This window comes from Choristoneura fumiferana, chromosome Z (genome assembly GCF_025370935.1).
Source record: "Choristoneura fumiferana chromosome Z, NRCan_CFum_1, whole genome shotgun sequence".
NCBI lineage: Eukaryota > Metazoa > Arthropoda > Insecta > Lepidoptera > Tortricidae > Choristoneura > Choristoneura fumiferana.
This window is the reverse complement of record NC_133472.1, coordinates 7,793,703-7,816,850: the sequence shown is the minus strand read 5'-3', so window position 1 is coordinate 7,816,850 and position 23,148 is coordinate 7,793,703. Positions and strand designations below refer to the sequence as shown.

General features: G+C 37.5%; 3 protein-coding genes across 11 annotated transcripts in view; 1 reads left to right on the top strand and 2 right to left on the bottom strand.

Annotated features, from left to right (window-relative positions):
• Nucleotides 1-185: 185 nt before the first annotated feature.
• On the bottom strand, nucleotides 186-1,960 carry mRpL30 (mitochondrial ribosomal protein L30). Its single transcript, XM_074111305.1, has 3 exons — nucleotides 1,756-1,960; nucleotides 1,171-1,297; nucleotides 186-535 (listed from the first exon to the last, which is right to left on the bottom strand). The coding sequence occupies exons 1-3, from the start codon at nucleotides 1,869-1,871 to the stop codon at nucleotides 239-241; spliced, it is 540 nt and encodes a 179-aa protein (XP_073967406.1). The 5' UTR covers nucleotides 1,872-1,960; the 3' UTR covers nucleotides 186-238.
• Nucleotides 1,961-2,073: 113 nt separating this feature from the next.
• Nucleotides 2,074-6,352, top strand: LOC141445450 (uncharacterized). The gene is made up of 5 exons (XM_074111297.1): nucleotides 2,074-3,889; nucleotides 4,459-4,516; nucleotides 4,929-5,053; nucleotides 5,618-5,802; nucleotides 6,231-6,352. The coding sequence occupies exons 1-5, from the start codon at nucleotides 2,361-2,363 to the stop codon at nucleotides 6,320-6,322; spliced, it is 1,989 nt and encodes a 662-aa protein (XP_073967398.1). The 5' UTR covers nucleotides 2,074-2,360; the 3' UTR covers nucleotides 6,323-6,352.
• Nucleotides 6,353-6,411: 59 nt separating this feature from the next.
• The window catches only part of LOC141445385 (GTPase-activating Rap/Ran-GAP domain-like protein 3), a 324,516-nt gene continuing 307,779 nt past the window's right edge, over nucleotides 6,412-23,148 (bottom strand). For 8 of the 9 annotated variants that reach the window (XM_074111230.1, XM_074111249.1, XM_074111258.1 and 5 more), the window contains 8 exons: nucleotides 21,043-21,156; nucleotides 20,577-20,679; nucleotides 20,075-20,164; nucleotides 18,983-19,104; nucleotides 18,442-18,587; nucleotides 17,870-18,009; nucleotides 16,105-16,240; nucleotides 6,412-15,908 (listed from right to left, as the gene is read on the bottom strand). In XM_074111230.1, coding sequence (XP_073967331.1) covers nucleotides 15,824-15,908; nucleotides 16,105-16,240; nucleotides 17,870-18,009; nucleotides 18,442-18,587; nucleotides 18,983-19,104; nucleotides 20,075-20,164; nucleotides 20,577-20,679; nucleotides 21,043-21,156 — 936 coding nt within the window. In that variant the 3' untranslated portion in view covers nucleotides 6,412-15,823. The remainder of the gene's footprint in view (nucleotides 15,909-16,104; nucleotides 16,241-17,869; nucleotides 18,010-18,441; nucleotides 18,588-18,982; nucleotides 19,105-20,074; nucleotides 20,165-20,576; nucleotides 20,680-21,042; nucleotides 21,157-23,148) is intronic. The other variant, XR_012453318.1, reaches the window with a different exon arrangement.

The following is a 23,148-nucleotide window of genomic DNA, read 5'->3' as shown; positions in this document are numbered from 1 at the left end:
ATAAAACAATAATACCAATAGACATGTGTCAACTTGAAAGTTCGATTTTAGCGACAGACCACTACCACAGGGTTTAGGTTTGATAGCCCACTTATTTGGCTGATGGTACAGCTGACATTATGCTCCCAGTGTTACTGCAAATTGTAGGCAGTTGACATTACTTACTTTTAAATAAAACCCCAACATGTAATTCACTATTTTATTTCATCTATCACTAAAATTAACATGCTGTATAGAACTAAAATCCACCACTGTATGGTTCCATCCACTTATGCCTAGAATCTCTTTTTATCGTTGTAGAATTCATTTTCTTCTGGTTGCTATCATATTGTTCCAAAGCCTCAATTTGTTCCTCTTTAGGTGCTAAAGTCTTAGTCACCAGACACTGGCCATTTTCTTTCAGGATTGTGTATTTAATGTCTTCTGCAGTGGGTTCTCCATAAGGAAAAGTTATAGGTGTAATTTTTATTAAATGCTTCACTTTCCACAGCCGCATATTTATTTCAGGGATATTTTTTAGAATTGTAACTCTGTTCTGAAAGAAGAAAAATAATTATTAGCTAAGACAACACAATAGCGGAATCAGAGGCTGTATTGCCTAATGTTTTTGACACTCATGATCGCAATCAAATGGCAGATTACTCATACAAAAACTGTCATTTGATTGCTATTGTAAGCATCAGAAGCATTAGGCAATACAACCCCAGTGCTGCTATAAAAAAAGGATTAGTAAGAGTTTAACCCTTTTTCAGGCCCCACTAATTTAGATATACTACAAAATTAATCATAGTTTTATATTGTTTAGCTATGAGGGATTAATTTAAATAAGATGAATATTTTAACAGCTTCAATTGAATTTGTACCATATTGTAAGTTCAGCAAGGTTGAATATTTGTGTGCATTTATGTAGTTGCTATATGCACTACACCTGGAAAAGGGTTAATAAGTAATTTCATTAAAACTGTTCTATCTTTCAATACATTTACAGAAAGTAACAATGAATTTTAAAATGTGCATAAAGACAAGTTTTATATCACATATTTGCGAGAACATTGTGACATCTCAGACAAAATTTTCTATCAGCTTTATAATTCTGCATCTATTGGTGCTAATTGTTCACTTAATAGCTACAAATTATAATTATACCAGTTTTGTTTACACAATACAAACCTGTTCATCAATTTTCAATTCTTTCATGATTAGCTTCAAGTACCAAGGCTGGTGCTTCAGATTTTTGATGCGCTCTACTCTGAACAATTTGGATGGAGTTATCTCGGGATCTTTGTAGTCTGGGTGCCTGCAAAAGTGCAATTAAGTACTGTAGGGTACTTTGGCCCTTGGGCCAAACTCAGTCCTGGTTTTATTATTGCTTTGAGAATATGGCTCTGCTATGTGGTTGGTGTTAATTGATTGATGACGCTTTTATATCTTTATTTCACGTTTTTATGTGGTTTTCATATGGGCCAAAGTAGCCCTTCAATGGGTCAAAGTAAACCAACCTTACAGTATACATAATATTTTCTTATTTGTCTTTTCAAGTTCTCAATACTATAAAATTTCCGTTCTTTTCTTGAATAAAAGGTACGTATATATTTAAATATATTATATTTAAATCAATCATGGTACAGCACTGCAAATTTTAATGACCAATAATGTGGTTTGTCTAAATTTTGGGCTATGACCGTATGAAGTTTTGAATAATCGACTAGGCGGATACATAATGTAAAGGGTAGTCAAATAATACCAATAAGTTACCTGGGATAATATGTTATTCCTCCGGGATATCGAATACCACCCGGTGGTGGCACGTATCCCTTCGCCCTAGACAACAAGGTCATAGGGCTGATTATTTTTAGAAGCTGTTTGTTCATTTTATGTATTTGTATTTGGTAAACTTATAATAATATTACATAAATAAATTAAAATTTACAATATAACCTCACTATACCACAACACAGTTTTTTTTATATGCCACAGATTAGAATAGAATTTTTAGTCCGCGCCACAGATAGATATGCTACCCTTTGAGTTTTTTTATTTACTGTATGAGTGTGTATGTATTGGCTTACTTGAAAACCAGTACTGTTTTACACTGTTTTTGCTGTTATCCAACGTCATGCAAGGCTAAGTATGTTCATACTTTATATATTCTGTGCTTATGTCTAACTGTCAAACAAAATTTAAACTTCACTGACTTGTGACTTGTTGTGTTTAGGTTTTATGTGGTGCAACTTGTTTTTGAAAGAATTTACTTGGAAGTGTTTTTAATTAATATGTGTAATTTATATTTTATAACAGAAGTCGATATAATAAGGACGCTAGTTACTTGTGATTGAATTGAAACAGTTTTTGTGATCTTCATGAAGCGAGTGCGGTTCATAACTCCTTTGAAGATGGAGAACTTGGCTGCAATTAATGAATCAGATTGCCACTCTCCACGGCCATTTATCCATAGGGATATTGAGGGTGTAACACCAGAGCTCCCGTCTAGTATTGCGAATGAAATAGTGTATAGTCCTGATCCTGTGAGGAGGTTCGAATGTAGTAATAGCTCGCCTTACCCAATCGTGAAAAGGACTGACTTTCCTGTCACCACACGCGATGCGGATATCCAGTTTTCTCCCTGCAATGACTTAGAACTGAGCATGCTTGATGCTAGCAGCCAGCTTCCACGAAAACCAGTATATTTCACTCCATTAGGCAATTTACCTGTGAACCAGGAAAAAACACCAGGTCCACAGAAAGCCCAGCATCTTAATTTAACTCCAGAATCTCCCATAAATGTTCTCTCTCCTATTGAGAATACCAAAGCTGTGACTCCTCCAAATATGCTCACTAGAGGTGATAACTTCTTCATTACACGGGGAAATTTGAATAAGTTTCAGTTACAGGGTTCTCTTCAAGTCCAGATGAATAAATTATGTGTAAACAAGGAGAATAAGGTAAATACAGATGCACCTGTGAATAGACCTGGAGTTATGGGCTGCCTAAATACTTATTGCATGGACAACACTAGCTGCCAATGCCATCATTGTATTAAAGTAGACGAGCATAACAACTTCAACACATCCACTCCGGGTGTGCCATGTGGTCAGAGGCCACTTTTAGGGGAAATACATGTCCAAAACGGTATAAAGCAAACACCAATTCAATCAAGTTGCAACCGTTGCATGTGCCCACAACAAACAAAACCAATAACAACACAACAGTGCAGCAAAACAGAATCATTAGCGCCAAAATATCAGAATGCTGTGGACAAAAAGGCCTGGGTCATAGAAAAATATGAGCAAGCAAATAACAAATGCACTGAAGTTGAGAAACAGATAAATGTCAGCAAAGAAAGGAGAGAACCAACCGTTGGTGATCTTTTGAAAATAATTAAGCTCCAAAATGAGCAGTTGCAATTACTACAGGAGAAGGTGGATAAATTAATATCAACCAACAGTAACTCTCCTCATATTCCTCACCCAAACTTACTGACTGAGCAGGTGGCCTTAGAAACAGTTGACAGGGACCAGCGTAAGATATCCATAGGGGTAATGACAAGCTTAGAGATGGTAAGAACCTCTACTATAATAAACAAGGAGCATATTGTTAAGCAAACTTACGACAATGCACAGATACAGTGCAACAGATCTGAGATCAGTATCAAAGAGGTTGTAAAGCAGCCTGTGAATTTGAACTTTCTGGATGGCATTTTGCCTGTCGGCAAGACTGCTTGTTTGCAAACTGGATTGCATGAGAGCCCAGATGCTGGGCGCATGTCTAATTGTAACGAGGAGAAGACATTAAATGAAATGAGTTTGTGCAATGTACAAGTTGATAATGCGACAACTCCACTCATGTCTCCAGAACAAAGTCTATATTTGGATGTCAGGGATTACAGTGGGTAAGAAAAAAACTTTAATGTAATGCTACTAAATATATATTATTATAAATGTTATGAAATTTGGTAATTTTTATGTCCAAGCATAAACATTACATTGGTAGTTTGGTCATTTTTTATTTCTTTTAATTCTGATACATCCCCTCATGAGGGACCCCATACATCCCTGTATTATTATTTCTTTTCATTCAATTTTTTCTTTAATTTATACTGTAGTTTTTAAGTATTTTATTTGTAATTATTTTATAAAAAAAAACACTGCCAAGTTTCTAGCGGCCCATTCTTCTTGGCAATGATGATGTTTCCGAAAGCGCTGGTAGTTTAAAAAATGACTTGTTAAAGTGCCCATTGCAGTCTATTAACTGAATAAATGATTTTGATATTCCCATGGAATTGGGATGTATTAAAAATTCAACAAAATTCAAGCAATAAGTCAAGAGATATGACATTTTTCGCAGGAGTTCTTTACATAATGTAAATGAAAACATGGGAAATTCCCGTCACCAAAACTAATGATCATTGGTATAATATAATTTGTTTGTGGTTGTCTAATAAAATGTTTTGTTTCTTAGTTCAGATTCAGGCAGTGACCACTCCAATGTGGGATGGACCTACTACAACAAAGTCATGGTAATGCAGCCTTGTTAAATTGTTTTTTTTTTCTGTCATCTTGTGTAATTTTATTATACTTACTTTGTTTTTTATCTTTTTTTAAATCACTTGTATAGTTCAGTACTCCCATAGCTGCCCAAAAAATCACTACCTATTAGCCAAATAAGTGGTGTATCAATTTTTAAACAAGTTCCTATCAAATAAATTGTCACTAAAGTAGAACTTTCAAGTTGCAAGACACATCTATTGGCATTATTGTTTTACAACATGCAAACAATTATCAACTTTAGCGTGGAGACCAAATATTTGGCTGATGGTACAAATATGTAGCTACTAATCTCTAACATTAGCGTGTGAGTGAGATGGCTGTGTATTTTTATTGCGGCCAGTCAGTCATAGAAACTGTATGTGAAATTTTGCCTTTCCACAGACTCATGTGAACGGGATGCTTCAGGACTCAGATATGCCTTCGTCAGCTAGTGCTCTCTACAGGAACACTCGACAGCAATGCCTTCAAATGCAGTTCGACAAGACCAACATATCTGTGACTAAAAGGTGAGCTGATTCAGTGGCTTTAAAGACTTTAATATTAAGTTAATTTAATTACCTTTTTTGTCCATCCTCTCAATTAGTATCATGGAAATTCCGGGTGTTTTTTTATCGCATTTCAATCCAGATAGAAGAAAGTAATTTTTAGAAAATCTCTAAATGCAAGTATTACATAGCGTCGGTAATACTGCAAAACCGCGTAACTAGAATTTTCCACAAGGTTTAATTTTTACTGTACTAACAGTACTAACATCGTACTGTTAGGTGCTTATAAAAAAAGTCTCTTTCCAGCAAAATATCCTATCTACAATATTATTTGCACTTTCCCTTCATATGTTTATATATAAAACTAAGTATTGACTATTTCTTATTATAATTAAAGGTATAAGATATGATATGAGTAACTAGCGACGCGTCCTGGCTTCGCGCGGGAGTAATTTTGGGGAGAGGGAGGTTAAAAATATGCTTTCTTTTGATTATAGACTTTTATTTTTGTATATTTTTTTGAAGTTGCGTCGTCGTTAGTAAACTATAAAATTTATAGTCTCACTGGACTAACTTCCTCATCAGGGTAACGTTTGGTGACGAGCCGCCAGTGACGCACCAAAACTGTTCCACCGACACCAGTCTGCGGATGAACCAGCTAGCGGCCAAGTATCTGAAGAAGACGCCCGCGTCCGCAAGCCCTCCGGCCCGGCAGCCCGATGTGAGCTTCGCTACTAGGAACTATATGGAGCGCCACAAACTTATACAAGGTAGATACAGTCAGATATGGGCAAAATGGAAACTAATAACCTTCTTAATCACGAATGATGACTAAAAAGCCAATTGATTTCTCTTTATCATGTAGGATCGGAATATTTTATTTAAGATTAAAATAAGTATTAACTTATCGATTGCGTCAATATTGGACGACCAGATGACCTTGTGGTTAGAGAACCTGACTAAGAAGCTTGAGGTCCCGGGTTCGATTCCCGCGTCGGGGTAGATATTTGTATGAAAAATACGAATGTATGTTCTCAGGTCTTGGGTGCTTAATATGTATTTAAGTATGTGTCTATCTATATAATTATATTTATCCGTTGCTTAGTACCCGTAACACAAGCTTTGCTAAGCTTACTTTGGGACTAGGTCAATTGGTGTGAATTGTCCCGTGATATTTATTTATATTGTTTTTTTTTAGGACAAGCTTCCTCTTCGAGACGCGCAGCACCAGGTGATGTACCAAGGTTCCTAGACATTACTACACTTAAACAACAACCCAAGTTGTTATAGCATATTATACTTTTACTGTGTGAATTAGGACGAGATATTATACTTCTAAGTATTTGTTAATAAATTATTATTTAAATGAAACAACTGCATATTATTGAACAGACATTTATTTCTTTTAATGTTATTAAACTCCAGACAAAATAACAGGGTTAAAATTTAAAACGGGTAAAATGCGATCGTCGAGAGAAGGGAGAACTATCATCCATCATACGTATAAAATTTGAAATTCGCGTAAAATAGACAAGTTTGAAATTACAATTTTCATGGACACATAAGCCAAACAAAAAGTATAATTAATTTAAGACGAGCTTTTCTTATACATTGCATGTTTTATTAGTTAACCGCTTGGCGGTGAGCGCGTGTCGAGTGTCGACCGAGCAATGTACATACAGAGGTTTTTGACGTAAAGAGTTAACCTACATGTCAAAAATTCGGTATAGAGAACTTTATTCCTCATATTTGTTCTCCTGCTACTTTTTTGAGTCTATAAATAATATGTAAGATACCGCAGAAAACTTGGCCGGTTGCTTTTCGGATATTTCAATCCCCTCTCGTACAACGCATTTTAACTGCAGAACAATTCGATAAAATCTGTGTTATAAATATCTATTATCTTTTCGTAGGAATTCATCTTATGGTAATGAGATCTATTCTTAAATGTGTAACATTTAAAACTGCTACTATTTCTTTAATGGGTCACCTGACCCCTTATTCATGAATGTGAGAGACGAGAAAGGCCATGACAATTCCCTCGTTTACAATCAAGCTACAGATCAAAGTCAAGTCCAGATGGAGTATAACATAAGTATAAGTTTAACAGTGATCGATGCTTTGCCTTTAATTTTCGACTTTAACATCACACAAATATAAATTTTAGGAATGTAGGTACCTAAGTTACCTAACCCACCTTTTACAGCTTTTTCAAGTTTTTTTTTATATGAAATTATAATTGAAAACTAAATGAAGGCAAATCAACTGTCAGTAGCAAATTTATAGAAATATTCAGGTTTGATTTGAAGTAGCAAGGTGTATTTTTTTTGCTATTTATGAGGTTGTCCCCATTCATTTTTCAATTATAGATCTTGTCACATTACATTACAATTAAAACAGCAGATGAAGCTTAAATACTTTTGTTACTATTTTAACGTGTTATACACGCTTTTTCTTGATTTGACTATATCCCTTGAAAAATTCCTATAACACTGTACTTGTACTTCCTATAAAACATAGACGGAAATGTCATTGGTGCTTTCGCATGTGGGACTACTACGAAATTTTGAAAATCGAAGTTCATATCGTACCATCCCTCTCACTCTCTTATTAAACAATATAAGCGTCAGCGGGGCAGCAAAATACGAAGTTCGAATTTTGCACTCCGTAGTATAGGGCCCGAGGGCCTACTCCGAAGATCGAAAATCGAAGTTCATATATCGTACCGTCCCTCTCGCTCTCGTATTAAATAGTATAAGTGTCAGAAGGACCGCACGACAAGAACTTCGAGTTTCAAGTTTCGTAGTAGCCCTGCTGTCACGTTGATGAACCAGGGGCCCGGGCAGGCTGGGTCTTACCCGTGTAAAAGAGTCAGGACACCGATGCACTTATTGTAACTTGTAAATAGACATTTATGTTCTAAACATGTAACATTTAGCTATAGCACGGTTCTCAAGCACAGACAAGGAAATGTGGGAAAGACCCAGGTTGCACAAATACCAGTTCTGTACTTGGCCATCTGACTCTATTTAACAACTTCACTGTCCACCTCATATGATTTATAAGAGTAATTTGGTATAAACTCAAGAGTCTCATGCGACTCGCTTGTGACGGAAAGTATAATGTATGAGCCGATCGTGGCTCCATGCCCTAGTTTGAGTATGGACATGTAGAAAAAATCCTTTTTCACTTCTCATGCTCGTAAAGTTCGTGTTTATGCTGGGTCTAGGCGACATAAAATTACTTTTTTATGCTCTAGTCTAGTGCATAAAGTAAAATCTTCGTCTAAGACCAAGGCAATCTGTAAACAGCCACAAACAAAGAAGATTTTACATATTTTTTAATATTTTTTTATTTATATTAAACTAAAAATCAATCAAAATAGATCAATAAAACTAAAAAAATATAATTATATGTGAACAATAAAAGGTACATAGTAAGTGAACAATTGTTTCCACTGTTTCTATTTCATTTCCTCGCCATCGAAGTGAAAAGCAGAGTGTAAAACTCGAGTTAAACCCATTTTCCCCTCGACGTGTCTATCCACCCTCGCCGTACCGGCTCGGGTGGCTATATGAACGTCTTGGGTAAAATGGCTCGTTTTATGCTCTTGTTGTACAATCTACTATTCTTACACAAAGGGTGACCGTAGGGTAGTTAAAAAAACATTGTGTTGGGTCAGTGAAGTTGTTAAGTGATACATAGTCAAAAATGTAAGAGCATTTCCAATACCCTTCCAATGATGAAATCAATTCCAATGTAATTAACATAGGCGAAAGCGCTAGGTATATAATTTCTACGATAGTTCGTACTTCAGAAAAACGGTTCCAAAGTACAACTGACATTGAACTTACAAATGATAAAGGAAATTGGTCGACTCTACCTACAGTTAGTCATTCTCTTGCGTTTTTCCCCTACTTACATACATATGTATCTAGGCAGATATCTGCCGCAAATAGAGCCATTAGCCAATACGACGATACAATTCTTCAATTCAAATAAAACGTATAGGTAACGTCGAAAGTGGTTGCTCACGTTTAAACATTACTAGCCCTTACCCGCAGCTTCGCTTCGCAGTCGAAATAATATGACGAACACCCGAGCAAAATTTCATGCCTCTTGAAAGATTTATTCGTTCACTTAGTACTAACTTTTCTATATGATAAGTGTAGGAAGGTCTTGGGCGAGTCTTCATAATAAGACGTTTGGCATCAAGGTGTTCCAAGCGATGCGTCTCAAAATTTTGCAACAGCCTCATTGACAGAGCTGCGCCATTCCAGTCTCTGCTTCGCGAGATCTTCCTAACTCTTGCATGCGGTAAGGTGGCGCTTTAGGACGTCCCTGTAACGCAAGAACTGGCCTCCCAGTGCCCGCTTTCCTTCTTTTAATTGAGAGTAAAAGTCGGCCTTAGGGAGCCTATCATCATTCATACGCACAAGGTGTCCGCACCACCTTAGCTGGCCTTTAATTAACAATGACTCTATGCCATTGAGGTTCGCCTAAGGGTTTCAGTGTTTGGGACTCGGTTCTGCCACTTAATGCCAAGTATAGATCAAATGAAAAGAATCGAGGCGCTTTATGTCACTTCTATAAAGGCACCAAGTTCCTGTGGCATATAGTAAAATTGGCAAAATGATTGCTTTATACACAGATATTTTTGTGTGTAAGCGGAGGAGGTCATGCGAGTCCCAAACTCTACTACATATAATACACTTATACATAATAATAGTGGTCAATTACATTGCGCGCCCCGTAATAGGACCTTTAAAATAAAGTTTGGCTTTGCCAGCCTTATTAGGGCACTTAATAAACAAGCCCAAAGGTTCGCCTTTGTCGGTCACGACATGGAGGACATCAACATCATCACTAACCTTACAATGTGCTCGTGTCGCCTTTCTAAGTAAATGCCTGTGCTAAGGGGAAATACCTGTGCTAAGGGGAAATACCTGTGCTAAGGTGCTCTTGAATTATAGATTAAAAATTTGTATTTTTTAAAATGAATTTCGTGGGAATATCGGGATAAAAAGCTGCTTATGGTTTATTTGAAAGGTCCTATACAGGAACATACCAACCTTTATCCAACTCCGTCTAGCCGTTTAAGCGTGAAGGAGTAACACATTTACAAACCTTTGCTTTTTAGAATATTATAGATATAGATTTTTTTTATCAAATAGCTGGCAAACGAGCGTGCGGGTCACCTGATGGTAAGCGATCACCGCCGCCCATGAACACCTACAGCGTTATTAGGACTGCGGGTGCGTTGCCGCCCTAAAAGGGGGGGGGTAAAGGGGGTATTTTTACGTTGAGTGAGCATCTACTTTGACGAACACTATAGTATCCATCATTAACATACTTAACCCTGCCCTGGTGACTTGTGAAACACGTAATTAACGATCGCTTAAAGATATGTCATTGTCTGTCTGTCAGTCTATCGTATCGACTGAACCTGAATAAATATACGCTACTGAATCCCTTGGCCGGCTTGCGATTCCGGCCACTACTTAAAATATTGACATTAATTTATCGCTACCTTCAGGATTAATGTACTCTATATTAATGTAACGACATTTATTTCTGTGGTGTTTTGATTTGATTAACTTGTTCTTACAGTATTCTATATGGAGGAAAACACATGTTCCTTAATCAAATAACTTTCTGAATCGGCTGCTCTGCTCGTGTGAAGCAATGCGCTAGGGATGCCCATGATTCCGTTTGAATCGATCTCATGCATCGCAATGAACCGTAACACACCGAATCGAATCGCATCAAATATTAATTTAAAAAATAAATTACCTGGCGTTCGAAATTAAAACAAATTTTCGTGTTTCTATTAAACGTTAACTCGCGTTTTTCAAATGTCGGTTAGCTTTGTACAGTCGCCATCAGATATTTCGGAGCGGCCAAGGGCGACAAAAATATTGGCTCATGCACTCTATTTTTAAAGTATTAAGAGTTCACGTTTCGATATTTGTGATTACCTTGGCAGCGACGAAATATCTGATGACGACTGTACAGAAACTACAGAAAGCGTCATCATCATCATCATCATCAGTCGGAAGACGTCCACTGCTGAACAAAGTGCTCCCCCTTAGAATGCCACAATGAACGACAACTCGCCACTTGCATCCACCGGTTTCCCGTAACATAGAAACAGAAAGCGTACCTCGTGATAATATTTATTATATTTTTTCCTCGACGCAAAAAGAGTGTCGTTATAAGGTTGACGCCAATATCTGTCTGTCTGTCTGTGGCATCGTAGCTCTCAAACTGTTGGACCAATTTCGAGTCGAATTTTTTACATGAAAGCTAGTTAAACAACCGGAGATCGTCATGAAAAACATCGATTCAAACCGGACATCCCTACAAAGTCTGAAATGATTGGTCTATAACAACAGCTGATACTTATCGAGCTTTCCTTCAAACATTCCTCCCTACATTGTAAAGACAACATTCATTGTTTTTTTTGGTATTTTAGCTTTTATAGCACATAAAACATTTGAGTATACTGGCCGAAGAACTATCACTACTAATAAAGATGAGTTACTTGTACGGCTCGAACACTAAGCACTTATGACAGGAGAACACAACGCGCGTTTTCTTCTCAGCTAAAAATTACAAACAATAACTAGGACTGTAGGAACTTATAATTTTTTTCCATGAATACACTCGTATACTTGTCAATACATTATAGTGTAACAAAACTCTACTAAGTTTAATATTTAATTTCACTGAAATAAAAAGACATCAAATAGGTAGTAAAACTCTGTTATTTGCTCTTTCCAGTTCGAAATTAAAGGAGCGGTTCTAGAATGGCTCTGAATGAAAATACAAGCACCAAACAATACCTAGTCACAAAACACAACTTTTTGAGAAACTCGCTTTCGAATACCTTATTAAATTATAGAATTTTTTAATGTAGGTATTTTATAGCTTCGTAGTTTCTATAATGCTTAGTGAAAGATTTATGTTACGCGCTGTATGTATAAGTACCTACGTCTTACAATTTGGATCTAAATTACGTTATTTCCTTTTAGAAACATTAGAGCTTGTGACAGTTAGGTATGGTCAGTGACAGTTAAACTTTATAAAATTTATAGTAACGTTTAGAGAATATGAATATTGTTTATAACAAATGAAAGTAGGTTAGAAATTAATTTTAAAGCATTTGACTGTAAGTGAAATTATGGAAATATTTTTTATTCCATTCCAATTTATAGCAGTTGTAACATTACAACAAATGAATTTAGGTAAAGTGATTTTATAGCAAATGAGGGGCACCGTCACGTGTATCAACACGCACGTATGTTTCATTTACGTCGTACTCCATGAAAACGGACAGATAAAAACACTGTAAAGTAACCTCCCGTTATAAGTGCTTTGTGGAAACGAATTATTAATTAATGAATGTCAGGATGAATGTTAATTTAAAGTAAAGATTCATCAGATGCGATAGGCCTTCGTATCAGCGATTTAGATGATACCTAAATAAAGATTCTTCACTATATAAATAACAATATTTTGATGCACTAGACATCTTGTTACCATTCCATCTTACAATATTTTTTTTGAAATATTTATTCTTAGGGTATATATATTATATAATATATAAATAGACTTAATAATTTTCCAACTAGTGTTGTTTTAAAAATCATTTCTTATTCTAAAAGTATAGAGATCTTAAGTTCCTATCAGTTTGGTTCTTTCTTTGGTTGGCCGCCGCTCGCCAGACCTCGTCTGCTCGCAGCCATTACATACTAAACTCACCTGAAATACCTATCAAGATTCAATACTTCTGAAACATCAAGATACTTATATGTCATTGAATTTTTACTTCTAAAACTTATCATCTGCAATAGATATTTGTTTTATACTTAGGTAAATACTGTTTTCAATTCTCTTGCATCGCAAAACGTTACAGTTTATTAATTAAATCTAGAAAAATAATCAAATAAATTGGATGGCACTTTTTTACTGGCGTCCATAGACAATAAGGTATAGTTCCATTCCTAAATCCAATATCTAAGCTAGAACAGTGAGAGCTATTTTACACGTGTCCATAAATAACTTTTGTTGCTTTAGCAAAACTCTTTTTGACTAGAACCGTTAAAATTTTTAACACCTTAACCAAAACAATATGAAACGTCAATAAGAAATATATATTTCATATGATCTTTATAGAATCCAAATTTATATCATATATGTAGATTTGACTATATTTATTTACATACATACACACAACACGTTATTCAGCTTTGTATTTCCATAATTACTGTACTGTATAATTCCTAAAATTGTCTTTTAAAACACCTAAATACGAGCACAGCAAGTAACTGCTGGGGAAACATGACTTTGACATTCATATTTTTAATTACATTGAGCATATAATTTGTGCAAAGTTAATAAACTTAAAATCTGCAAACAGACCTAAGTAGGTAAACACTTATTAATAAATAAATATTTGTTTAAACTGCATAAACAAAGCGGACTTAATGACAATTAAATAATAATGTGATTTTTTAATGATTTGACTCCTATTAGTAATTATACATTTATTATTTTAACTTTAGACAGATCCCTATACCCACAAATGAGTAAAAGATGGTGTTCCCTTCTTTCACAGACAGAAATTTCACAGAACTTCGTTTCGCAGAAAATGTTTCATAAAAAATTTAGTCCTTGTATTTTTACTTCGAATATTATTGTTTCAATTACTATTCACTTGAATGAAACATATTTAATAGAAAAATAATTCAATTAATTGTATAATGAAATTATTTTATTTAACAATTAATTGTGTCAAACCATAGAATTATTTTTAGGTTTTTTTATTCACGATATTATGTTTCAATGAAATTAAAAAAATAGACGTTATGTCGTCCATAATTTAATAAAAATTAACACATTTTAATGTAGTAAATTTATGTAGGTTAGATTTGGTTAGATTAGAGTTGTGATCCCATCAGAAATCGAATCATTACCAGAAAAGTAGGTTGGGTTAGAACTGTGACCCCACCAGAAAGCGATCGCTATCAGAAAAGTAGGTTAAGTTAGGTTAGAACTGTGATCCCAACAGAAAGCGAATCGCTACCAGAAAAGTAGGCTACATTAGGTTAGAACTGTGACCCCACCAGAAAGCGAATCGCTACCAGAAAAGTAGGTTAGGTTAGGTAAGAACTGTGACCCCAACAGAAAACGAATCGCTATCAGAAAAGTACGTTAGGTTAGGTTTGAACTGTGACATGGCCACTAAGTGAATCGCTACCAGAAAAGGAGGTTGGGTTAGGTAAGAACTATGACCACACTAGAAAGTGAATCGCTACCGTAATAGGAGGTTTTGTCGCAGGTATGAATTAAAACGTTTAGAAACTACCACCACATGAAATGTTTTTCTTTGTAATAAGTTTTATATCAAGTGAATAATGTAAGAATAAAAAATATTTGATTTGTTATTCTATGAAATGAATACCTAAATAATGAATTTTATTTGTATTACAAATTTTTTCAAAGTCAGTGTTCCATGTATTGATTATTCTATGAAACAATAATATGAGAAAAAATACCTGTTAAACGAAATTCTATTAAAATGTTGTCTGGGAAACAACGTAAAACCCTAATAGATTTTATACAATTTTATTGTGAATACAGCGGTCAGTACCTTTTTACAAACGGTAGGTGTCCTACTCTGCAGGCCACACTACTAAATCCTCCTCCAAATTATCACATCTTTTCCCATAATAAATCTAAATCTAAATAGAAACACATAGATGAGTTAAGTGTCCGACCGAAGCTGCTACTTCGACTTTGCACTTTGTAGTATAATCTCCGTCCATTTTCTGCCAAAATCAGCCAAAGGTTGGCCATTGCCAAATGTTTCTATACCTACATAACTATTATAATTGTAAAGCACAGCAGTTGCCAAAAAACGGGCAAACTGTTATAAATAAATTAAATAATTATCAGAGAGCGCGCCCGCGTTTGTGGTATTTAATTCCCTGAAGTTAAATATTACCATGTTTTAACCGACTTCACAAAATCATATGGCTATGTTCGGTTTTCTCAGGTTACTTTCATGTAAATAGTGAATGAACTTTCAGCTCCGGTAAAAACAGATCTTCCGTCGGGCACTAAGAGTAGGTATTATGAGATTCATCTTCTCGTGCGACCCGGTCACAATTTTCTTTGTCACGTAAACATGACACTAACTAAACGAACAAATATGGTCTCATAGATGACGCGCGTTGCTGTCGTTGTCTAGTATCCGGGTCCCACACTAAGGCAGTATTTATATACATATAATAGGCAAAGGGTAAAGGCGTAGCAACACTGGCGTCGCTTAAAAACTCGTTCTTTCAAAATGTATGAAAGCGACGTAAATTAATAAATTTTACATCAACGGGGCGGCCCAGTTTCACCGTCGCCGCACCTCTGCCTTATGCCCTTTGCGTATAAACGTTGCCTTAGGCATCGCTCAAAATGGTACATAATGCATCTACTTTAACAGTAGAACGACTACTAGACACAAAATCATTTTGTATATCTAAATGTTGGTATACTTCAAAGACATCAATAACATTGAATATAATTTGTAAATAGGTAGCTAAACATTTTTAAAATTGTGCACCGTTTTCAGTTTTCCTTTTCCGTAGTTGGTTGGTGGGGGGCTACTACGACATTCGAAAATCGAAGTTTGTGTCGTGCCGTCCCACTCACTCTTATATTAAATAATGTAAGCGTCAGCGGGACGGCAAGATACGTAGTTCAGATTTTGCACTTCGTATAGGGCTTGCTCATTTACTGAGGCGGGTCGCGGCTGCAGCCGCTGCGGCATCTACTGTCGAGCTTCATCTCGGCCAGTCTTTGCCTTATGCTGTTTGGCCTAGAATAGTCAAATTTATGATAGTATAAGTGAACCAAGTAGCGGTGGTAGGCGATGCATCTAACGTACAATTTAAAAAATGAAATGGATTTTTCATCACTCTTGCTCGTAATGGATTTTAAATGCGAAATATAGAATATATATATACACATATATATTCTATAGGCTTTATATATATAAAACCTCACGGTCTTACCTGTCAGGGAAAAACGCTGGCACGACCTGGTCCGCGGAGACTGATTGCCGCTGGTACGCGCCGGCGCACAGGTTGCCCTGCGGGATCTTGAAGATGCGCACGCAGCGAGACGACAGCGACCCGTGCTCCGTGCATGCTGTGGTGATTAACATAGTAACTGTTTTTTCATAACACTTGCTCGTAAACAGTGTCGTAACGTGCAGGCTACCTTGGTTGCAACCCCTCAAATAAAACCCTCGACCTTAATGTGCTTGTCATGAAACTCGTGGTCGGTAAATGAGTCATTGCGCGTACTAATTTTCATGTTATGAAGCCCAATGTTAATGCATGGCGTGCTGCTGCTCCGTGCGCGCGCTGCACACGCACGCCATGCACATGCTGCAGAGCGCTGCCAAGAGCGCAGCCAGCGGTATCGGCAATTTTTGATAAAATATTAGTTTTTCTTTTACAAATATACAATTTTACTCGAAAATGTGTTGAAAAACATTGTATGTCGCACGGGTGGTACTAGAATTACGAACATCGACTCATTAAAGCCCTCATTCTTCGACTTCAGGCTTCTAATAGACTCTCGTTTGTAATTCCTTATTTACCGCCCTTATGACACAATGTACTATTATTTAAGTAAGTACCTATATAATATATTTTTCTTTAACCCGTCACGCGTCCAAGACTACATTAGTCCCTAACTTTTATGTGCGGGAAATGCCCTATCTAGAGACTACCAGTAGTCTACTCGTACCAGTAGTATCTAGGACATTTCCCGCAAAAAAAAAAGTTAGGGACTAACGTAGTCTCTAGGACGCGTGACAAGTAAGTATATAATTTGATTGTAATATACTTCAAACTCGGGGTTACCTACATTAATAAACATTATTATATTTTATACGCATTATTTATACTTGCATGGTTTCAACAATAAAAATAAACAAACATTTACCAAACACTAATAAATAAAAACCGGCCAAGAGCGTCTCGGACACGCCCGAAATAGGGTTCCGTAGCCATTACGAAAAAATTAAGTAACTTTTTTCTAGGATTTCGTATTTTGTACGGAATATTCCAAGTTTAGGTATATTTTATACCATAGGCTGCTATTTACTCTAACTACTAATAATTCTCAAGAAAACTTAACCGTTATAGTTTTCCTTGTAAGTTTGATATACTTACTACCATCCTGATTTTTTTCAAACTTTTCCACCCAGCGGTTTAGATTTTAGAGGGGGGGCGACGCTCGATTTTAATGAAGATTTGCAATTTAAAGTTGAATATTTTGCGAACTAATCATTGAATCGAAAAATCGTTTTAGCAACCCCCTAATGGTTTTAAGAGACCTATCTAACGATACCCCACACTACAAGATTAGCTGAGAAAAAAAAATCACCCCCACATTACGTCTATGGCGTTAACTTTTTTTAAAAAAATTTAGATTGTACTATTTTGTCGGCATAGTTTACATATATATTCGTACAAAATTACAGCTTTCTAGCACTGATAGTCCCTGAGCAAAGCCGCGGGCGGACAGACAGACAGACAGACAGACATGGCGAAACTATAAGTGTTTCGTTTTTGCCATTTTGGCTACGGAACCCAAAAAACGTGGGACTGCCTTAGTAGTAGTCTTTTCACCTCATCGACGTGTCGTCTACGCTTGGAATAAAATATTTACTTCCATCACCTTCTGTCGTCTGTTGCAACTAAACCTCGGATATTTCGAGTCATTTCATTTATTATTATTTGAGATTTTTATTTAGATGAGTTTTACCTTTTCCTTGCGGCGAGCTGGGAGGCGACACCGGAGCCATGCGTTGTAATGGAGGACGGATGTTCTCGTGCTCCGAGGACAGCGAACTGCTGCGGCTTGAGGACGCGCCGTCCAGGCGAGACGTGCTCGCCTCTCCGGCACTGCAAGTCTTACTGTATTAGATTTGGCAATTGAGCAAGTCATCCGAGATCATATTGCCGGCCGTGACGACCTAGGTACTTATTTAGGGGCCACTTGCTCACTGGGCTCAGGGTTAAAAAATTAAACCTGGGTTAGGGATGACAGTTCCAAACATTTTGACTCTACTTAAGCCGTAGGGGTTAGCAGTTTAATCGAATTTTAGAGTTCAAACTAAGCTCTGGTCCGGGCAAGGTCGCATTTCGGGTTTTTGTTACGCGCTGTATGGCTAAATTAGCAGGTAGTCTGTGTCGTTTTACTCGAGTTATTTATATTGACCCGAGCCTGAGGTGGGGCTCAGACTAGTCCAGGTCAACTGAGTCCGGAAGGTGAGAATTTTAGTACGGTAGAGATGGGGTAAAAGTTGTTTAGATTGAGATTGCGAGGGTACTGACCGTTCGCCTTGCTCGTCCTCGTCGACGGAGTATGGGCCTTGACGCTGCCGGATCTGTTCGTAAGTCTCCGGCGGCAGGCCGTGGCAAGGGTCCGTCTCGCCACTCAGAGGGACAAACTCTGGTGCGCACGCCGCGTAGAATATGTCCTGCGCGACGAAATAAGTTAAAGGTACATGATTTTAGTTCAAAACTGGCCAGAGATTGTTCTCTATCTCCCCTAATGGTAACTGTAGGCCGAACATGTAGCTTACTGGTTCAGTAATAATTTATTTAGGTACTCTGCCCTTGACCAGCCCTAAATTGTATGTTACCGGAAAGACAAACGACGGAAACGAATTCCACTTCTTAGCAGTCCAGGTATTTTCCAGGGGGGGGGGGCTGGCCTGGCTTTTTGTGTGAAGATATCAAGTATTATAGAAATTTGAATCGGTAGAGCAACATCCTGGGGTGGGCACTAGACCATACTGAGGTGGGCACGACCCACCCGACCCCCCTCTATACATATACGCCTATGCACGCGTTATGTTAACAAAGAACTCACGCGTCGTCCACATAGAAGTTTCAAGCCAGGGATGCAGGCAGCGTGCACTAGCGAGCCGTTGGCCACGAGTCGAATCTCGAGCAAGTCCTCGGCGAACGCCATTATGTACGGGAAAGCGTTCACTGCGTATAGAAATTGGCATATGGAGTATTTCAAATCGCCAGCGTGTTATATTAGTGCCTGGTTTACACGATGCCAGTACTAAGACTTTGCAGCGATCGACCGATCACTTGTAGGGAACTTGTTAGCCCCGCGGGCCCGTAATAATATAATAATAATAATAGAAATTTTTATTCACCATCACAAACCAAAAATTACAATACAAGACCGATAACATTATTAAGTGAGGCAAAATGGACATGAGACTCAGCGAGGTCGCTGGTTTTCAGTCTCCAACCAAACTAAAAACTAACTTAACTAGTCTACTTACCTATGGTAGGTGCGCTGCCATAACGACAGCATTACAACAAAGTATCTGGTACATGTACTAACATTAACAAAACAATTAACGTTCAGAGGCAGAAATTTCAACACAACCTGGTTTCACCAGTAAAAAAACAATCAGTTTACCAATAATAAAATACAGTGGCATAATATCTCACTAATAATTCAACACATAGTTCAAGGTTCGCCTTTGTACATCTCTTTCTCTTTCTTGCTAACTGTAATTTTCATATGTTTCATGCACAATAAAGAGTTATACAATACAATACAAACATCACAACAAGTGCGCAACAGCAGGTAGGCAATATTGAGTTAGAAAATTATTATTTTACGGTTGTCCAGACACAGGATGTTTTTTGACGCCACAAAAGCCACTGCTTGCAAAGTCTCTTAAAACTAATCAATGATTTAGCTTTCCTTACGGGTGGAGGTAGATCATTCCAACATTTTGTTGCTGCAAATCGAAAGCTGCCTCTAAACGATACTACCCTACGTACGTGGTACACCCAACATACCAGTCCTACTGTTCTCATCACAACACTATGTAACACTACTGGCAAGATTTTACTGACTTTGGTCAGATTTATAACTGAAACACCTTGTTTAAGTTATTATCCATGGTTAAAATATCCTCAGGTCGTCTCTTACCAACAGCTGCCGGGACAGTGGTCCAGTGAAAGTCGTATTCTGCATCGCTCTCCAAGCCCCGGCTGGTCAGCCTCTCAAAATGACAGGTATCTGTAACATAAATAGTACTGAATTGTACAACCGTTCAGTGTTCACATTTGTTGAGAAATTCGCAACATAATTGACGTAGGCACCTATCCAATTTTATTCACCTATTGTTATAAGCGGATTGTGAATTTGGGCGGGGGAATCTAATTAACAGGGATTTTAATATACATACCCAGGTTATGCTTATACGCGAGTCATTATAAAAGTTCTTGATAACTAGACTGTCGACTATTGCAGGCAGTGGCATCCATAAGCAAATGAAAGGTTAAGCTACGCTACCAGTGGCGACGTCGCTTCACTCCGCCAATTGCATTAGACGACAATAGATAGACAGGTTGACAGACTAACGGTATAATTTGATAATTTATATTGAGGGTAGGAAGTCTACCTGCCTACCAAAAAATTAGGTACTTACGGTTGTAGCAGAGCACCAGTTGCCGGTCTCGCTCGTCGCCAATGCGCAGCGCGTTCACTAGCGTTCCTCGACGCTCTTCGGCGTTGTCGGCGTGTTTCACAGTCTGCACACAAAACATTAACCTTGTTAAGCCGCGATCCACTAGAAGCAGCCTCGGGTCGAGTCGAGGCAACCGCTCACAGCTGCCTCAATTGGCGCGCTCAAAGAAGTTGCGAACAACGTATCCACTTGAGTAGCTAGACTTTGACGCTGCTCGGCCTGAGGTTATTCATTGAATCTGCGGTTTTACTAACTTTACAGTGCGCGACTTTTAAACTCAGCTTTTTGTGCAAAGTACCTTCCAGCCAGATTCCGCTTTACTCTATTGCCTCTTCCTTTGCCGATCAGGCAATCAGTCACACAGTGTAAATCCAAGCTTATGTCAGGTGCTATGCTTGGTTATGATAGTTACAAGAAGATTATTCACCTGGTTATTTGAACAGTCAATGACCTCCCAGTGATGCTTGTACCCGGCCACGATAATGCCAGAGGCACAGTCCAGGTACTTGAACAACGATGGCACCTCGCTCAGCAGGATATCCTGAGAAAATACGGACTCATGAATGAAATGGCTAAACCTAGCTAAGCCTAAGGTTAGCTAGTATGACGTAGTATTAAATGCACCAAGTACCCAGACTGAGAATGGTCAGTGTGGGGACCTCAGAAATAAATAAATGATTGCACAATTGTAGTCAAAAAACTGTTAGCACAATTTCTTGTCTCTAAAATAGACACGGTTCCATCCATGGCGATAGGTTAGGTTAGGTTAGGTTTTTTCGGACGAAAATAAAAAAAGAACATTTACATAAAATGAGAAAACTAGTTTCGAAGAAGTGAGAAGAAGAAGGTAGTGTTTTCTCATAAAATTAATCAATTAAAACGCTTTATTTACCTATCCTCGCTCCGCTCAACTGTTTCTACTAGAACTGTGCTGTGTGAAGATAGGATGGGAAAAGTAAATTGTGTCTTAAGGGCGGTAAATAAGGAATTACGAAGACTGAGGGCTTTAATGAGTCGATGTTCGTAATTCTAGTACCGCCCGTGCGACATACAATGTTTTTCATCACATTTGCGAGTAAAACTTTATATTTCTGAAAGAAAAAATATAATTGTTCCAAATATTGGCGATACCTTTGGCTGCACTCTTGGCAGCGCTGCCCTCCTCCTCCCCTTCCCGTAGCATGTGCCTGCAGGGCTACTACGAGGCTCGAAACTCGAAGTTCGTATCCTACCGTCCCTCTCGCTCTCGTATTAAATAGTATAAGTGCCCGAGACACCGCACCACACGAACTTCGAGTTTCGAGTTTCGTAGTAGCCCAGCTGACGTGCGTGTGCAGGTGGCCAGCGCGCGCAGCACCATCAGTACGGGCACTGACTCATTTACCGACCACGGGTTTCATGACAAGCACATTAAGGTCGAGGGTTTTATTTGGGGGGTTGCAACCAAGGTAGCCTGCATGTTACGACACTGTTTACGAGCAAGTGTGATGAAAAAGAAGCTATTCTATTGGTTCATGATAAACACATTCCTCGCACTCGCACGCAACACATCTCTGGTCGAAACGCAGCCTAAAGATAAAATGTTTTGTTAGAACACCATGTCTGTTTTCATCAAATGATTATTATTGTTTAATAAGTTTTTGGTAAAAAAAAAACATTTTTAATACAAGATTTTTTTTGCTGACTGTACTTTTTGTTGGCTGTACTTGTATTGTCACCCAAACTACATTTGGATACAAAATTTCAAGTTGATGCCATTAACCGTTGAAGAGTTTCGTCCTGTGGAGACGATCCCGACCGGACTACCAGGATGTCACTATCAGATTATTGTAAAGTCACCAGATTTACATAAGTTTACCAAGTTTCATGTCGATCGGACTACTGTAAGTGGGTCAAGTTTAACTTGCAAGTCAAGAAAAGCTAACGCTTTAGCTAGCTTGTGCATAGAATCGGAAGTAATGAACAAGATTTCGTACGACGATATAATTAATGATTTTGCAAATTTTCAATCTCGTAAAAAGCTAATCTAAAACTTTAATAATGTAATGCTGGCCCAGCCAGACTGACCCCTAGTCGTAGTCATAATCATGTTATTTAATAACAGGAAAAGCTGATGTAATGAAGGTGGTAGGTAGTATAAGTAACGCCATCAAAAACGTAACGTGTAAAAAAAAACAAGTCTCGCAACTCAGTTCTTCTACCGTGAAAAGTTGTGAAATCCATGTAATACCAAGCTGGTTAATTTATTCAGTCCCAAGTTAAGGGTCCTTCTGTCTTAAGTTATTATATTACGTAATTAGCTACCCTAACAACATCGTATAGTGACCATATCAATATTAAAAATCTTTTATGTTTTAAATAAATAGATTGACTTGGCCGTCGCATGAAAACACAATGTACCTACTCACAAGTAATACATATTATATTAAATTAGATTGTTTAAGTGCGATTGCCAAGTCCACAGATATAGATATAGATAAGTGGATATGGATATATTAATCTATATCTGTGGCCAAGTCAATCTATTTATTAT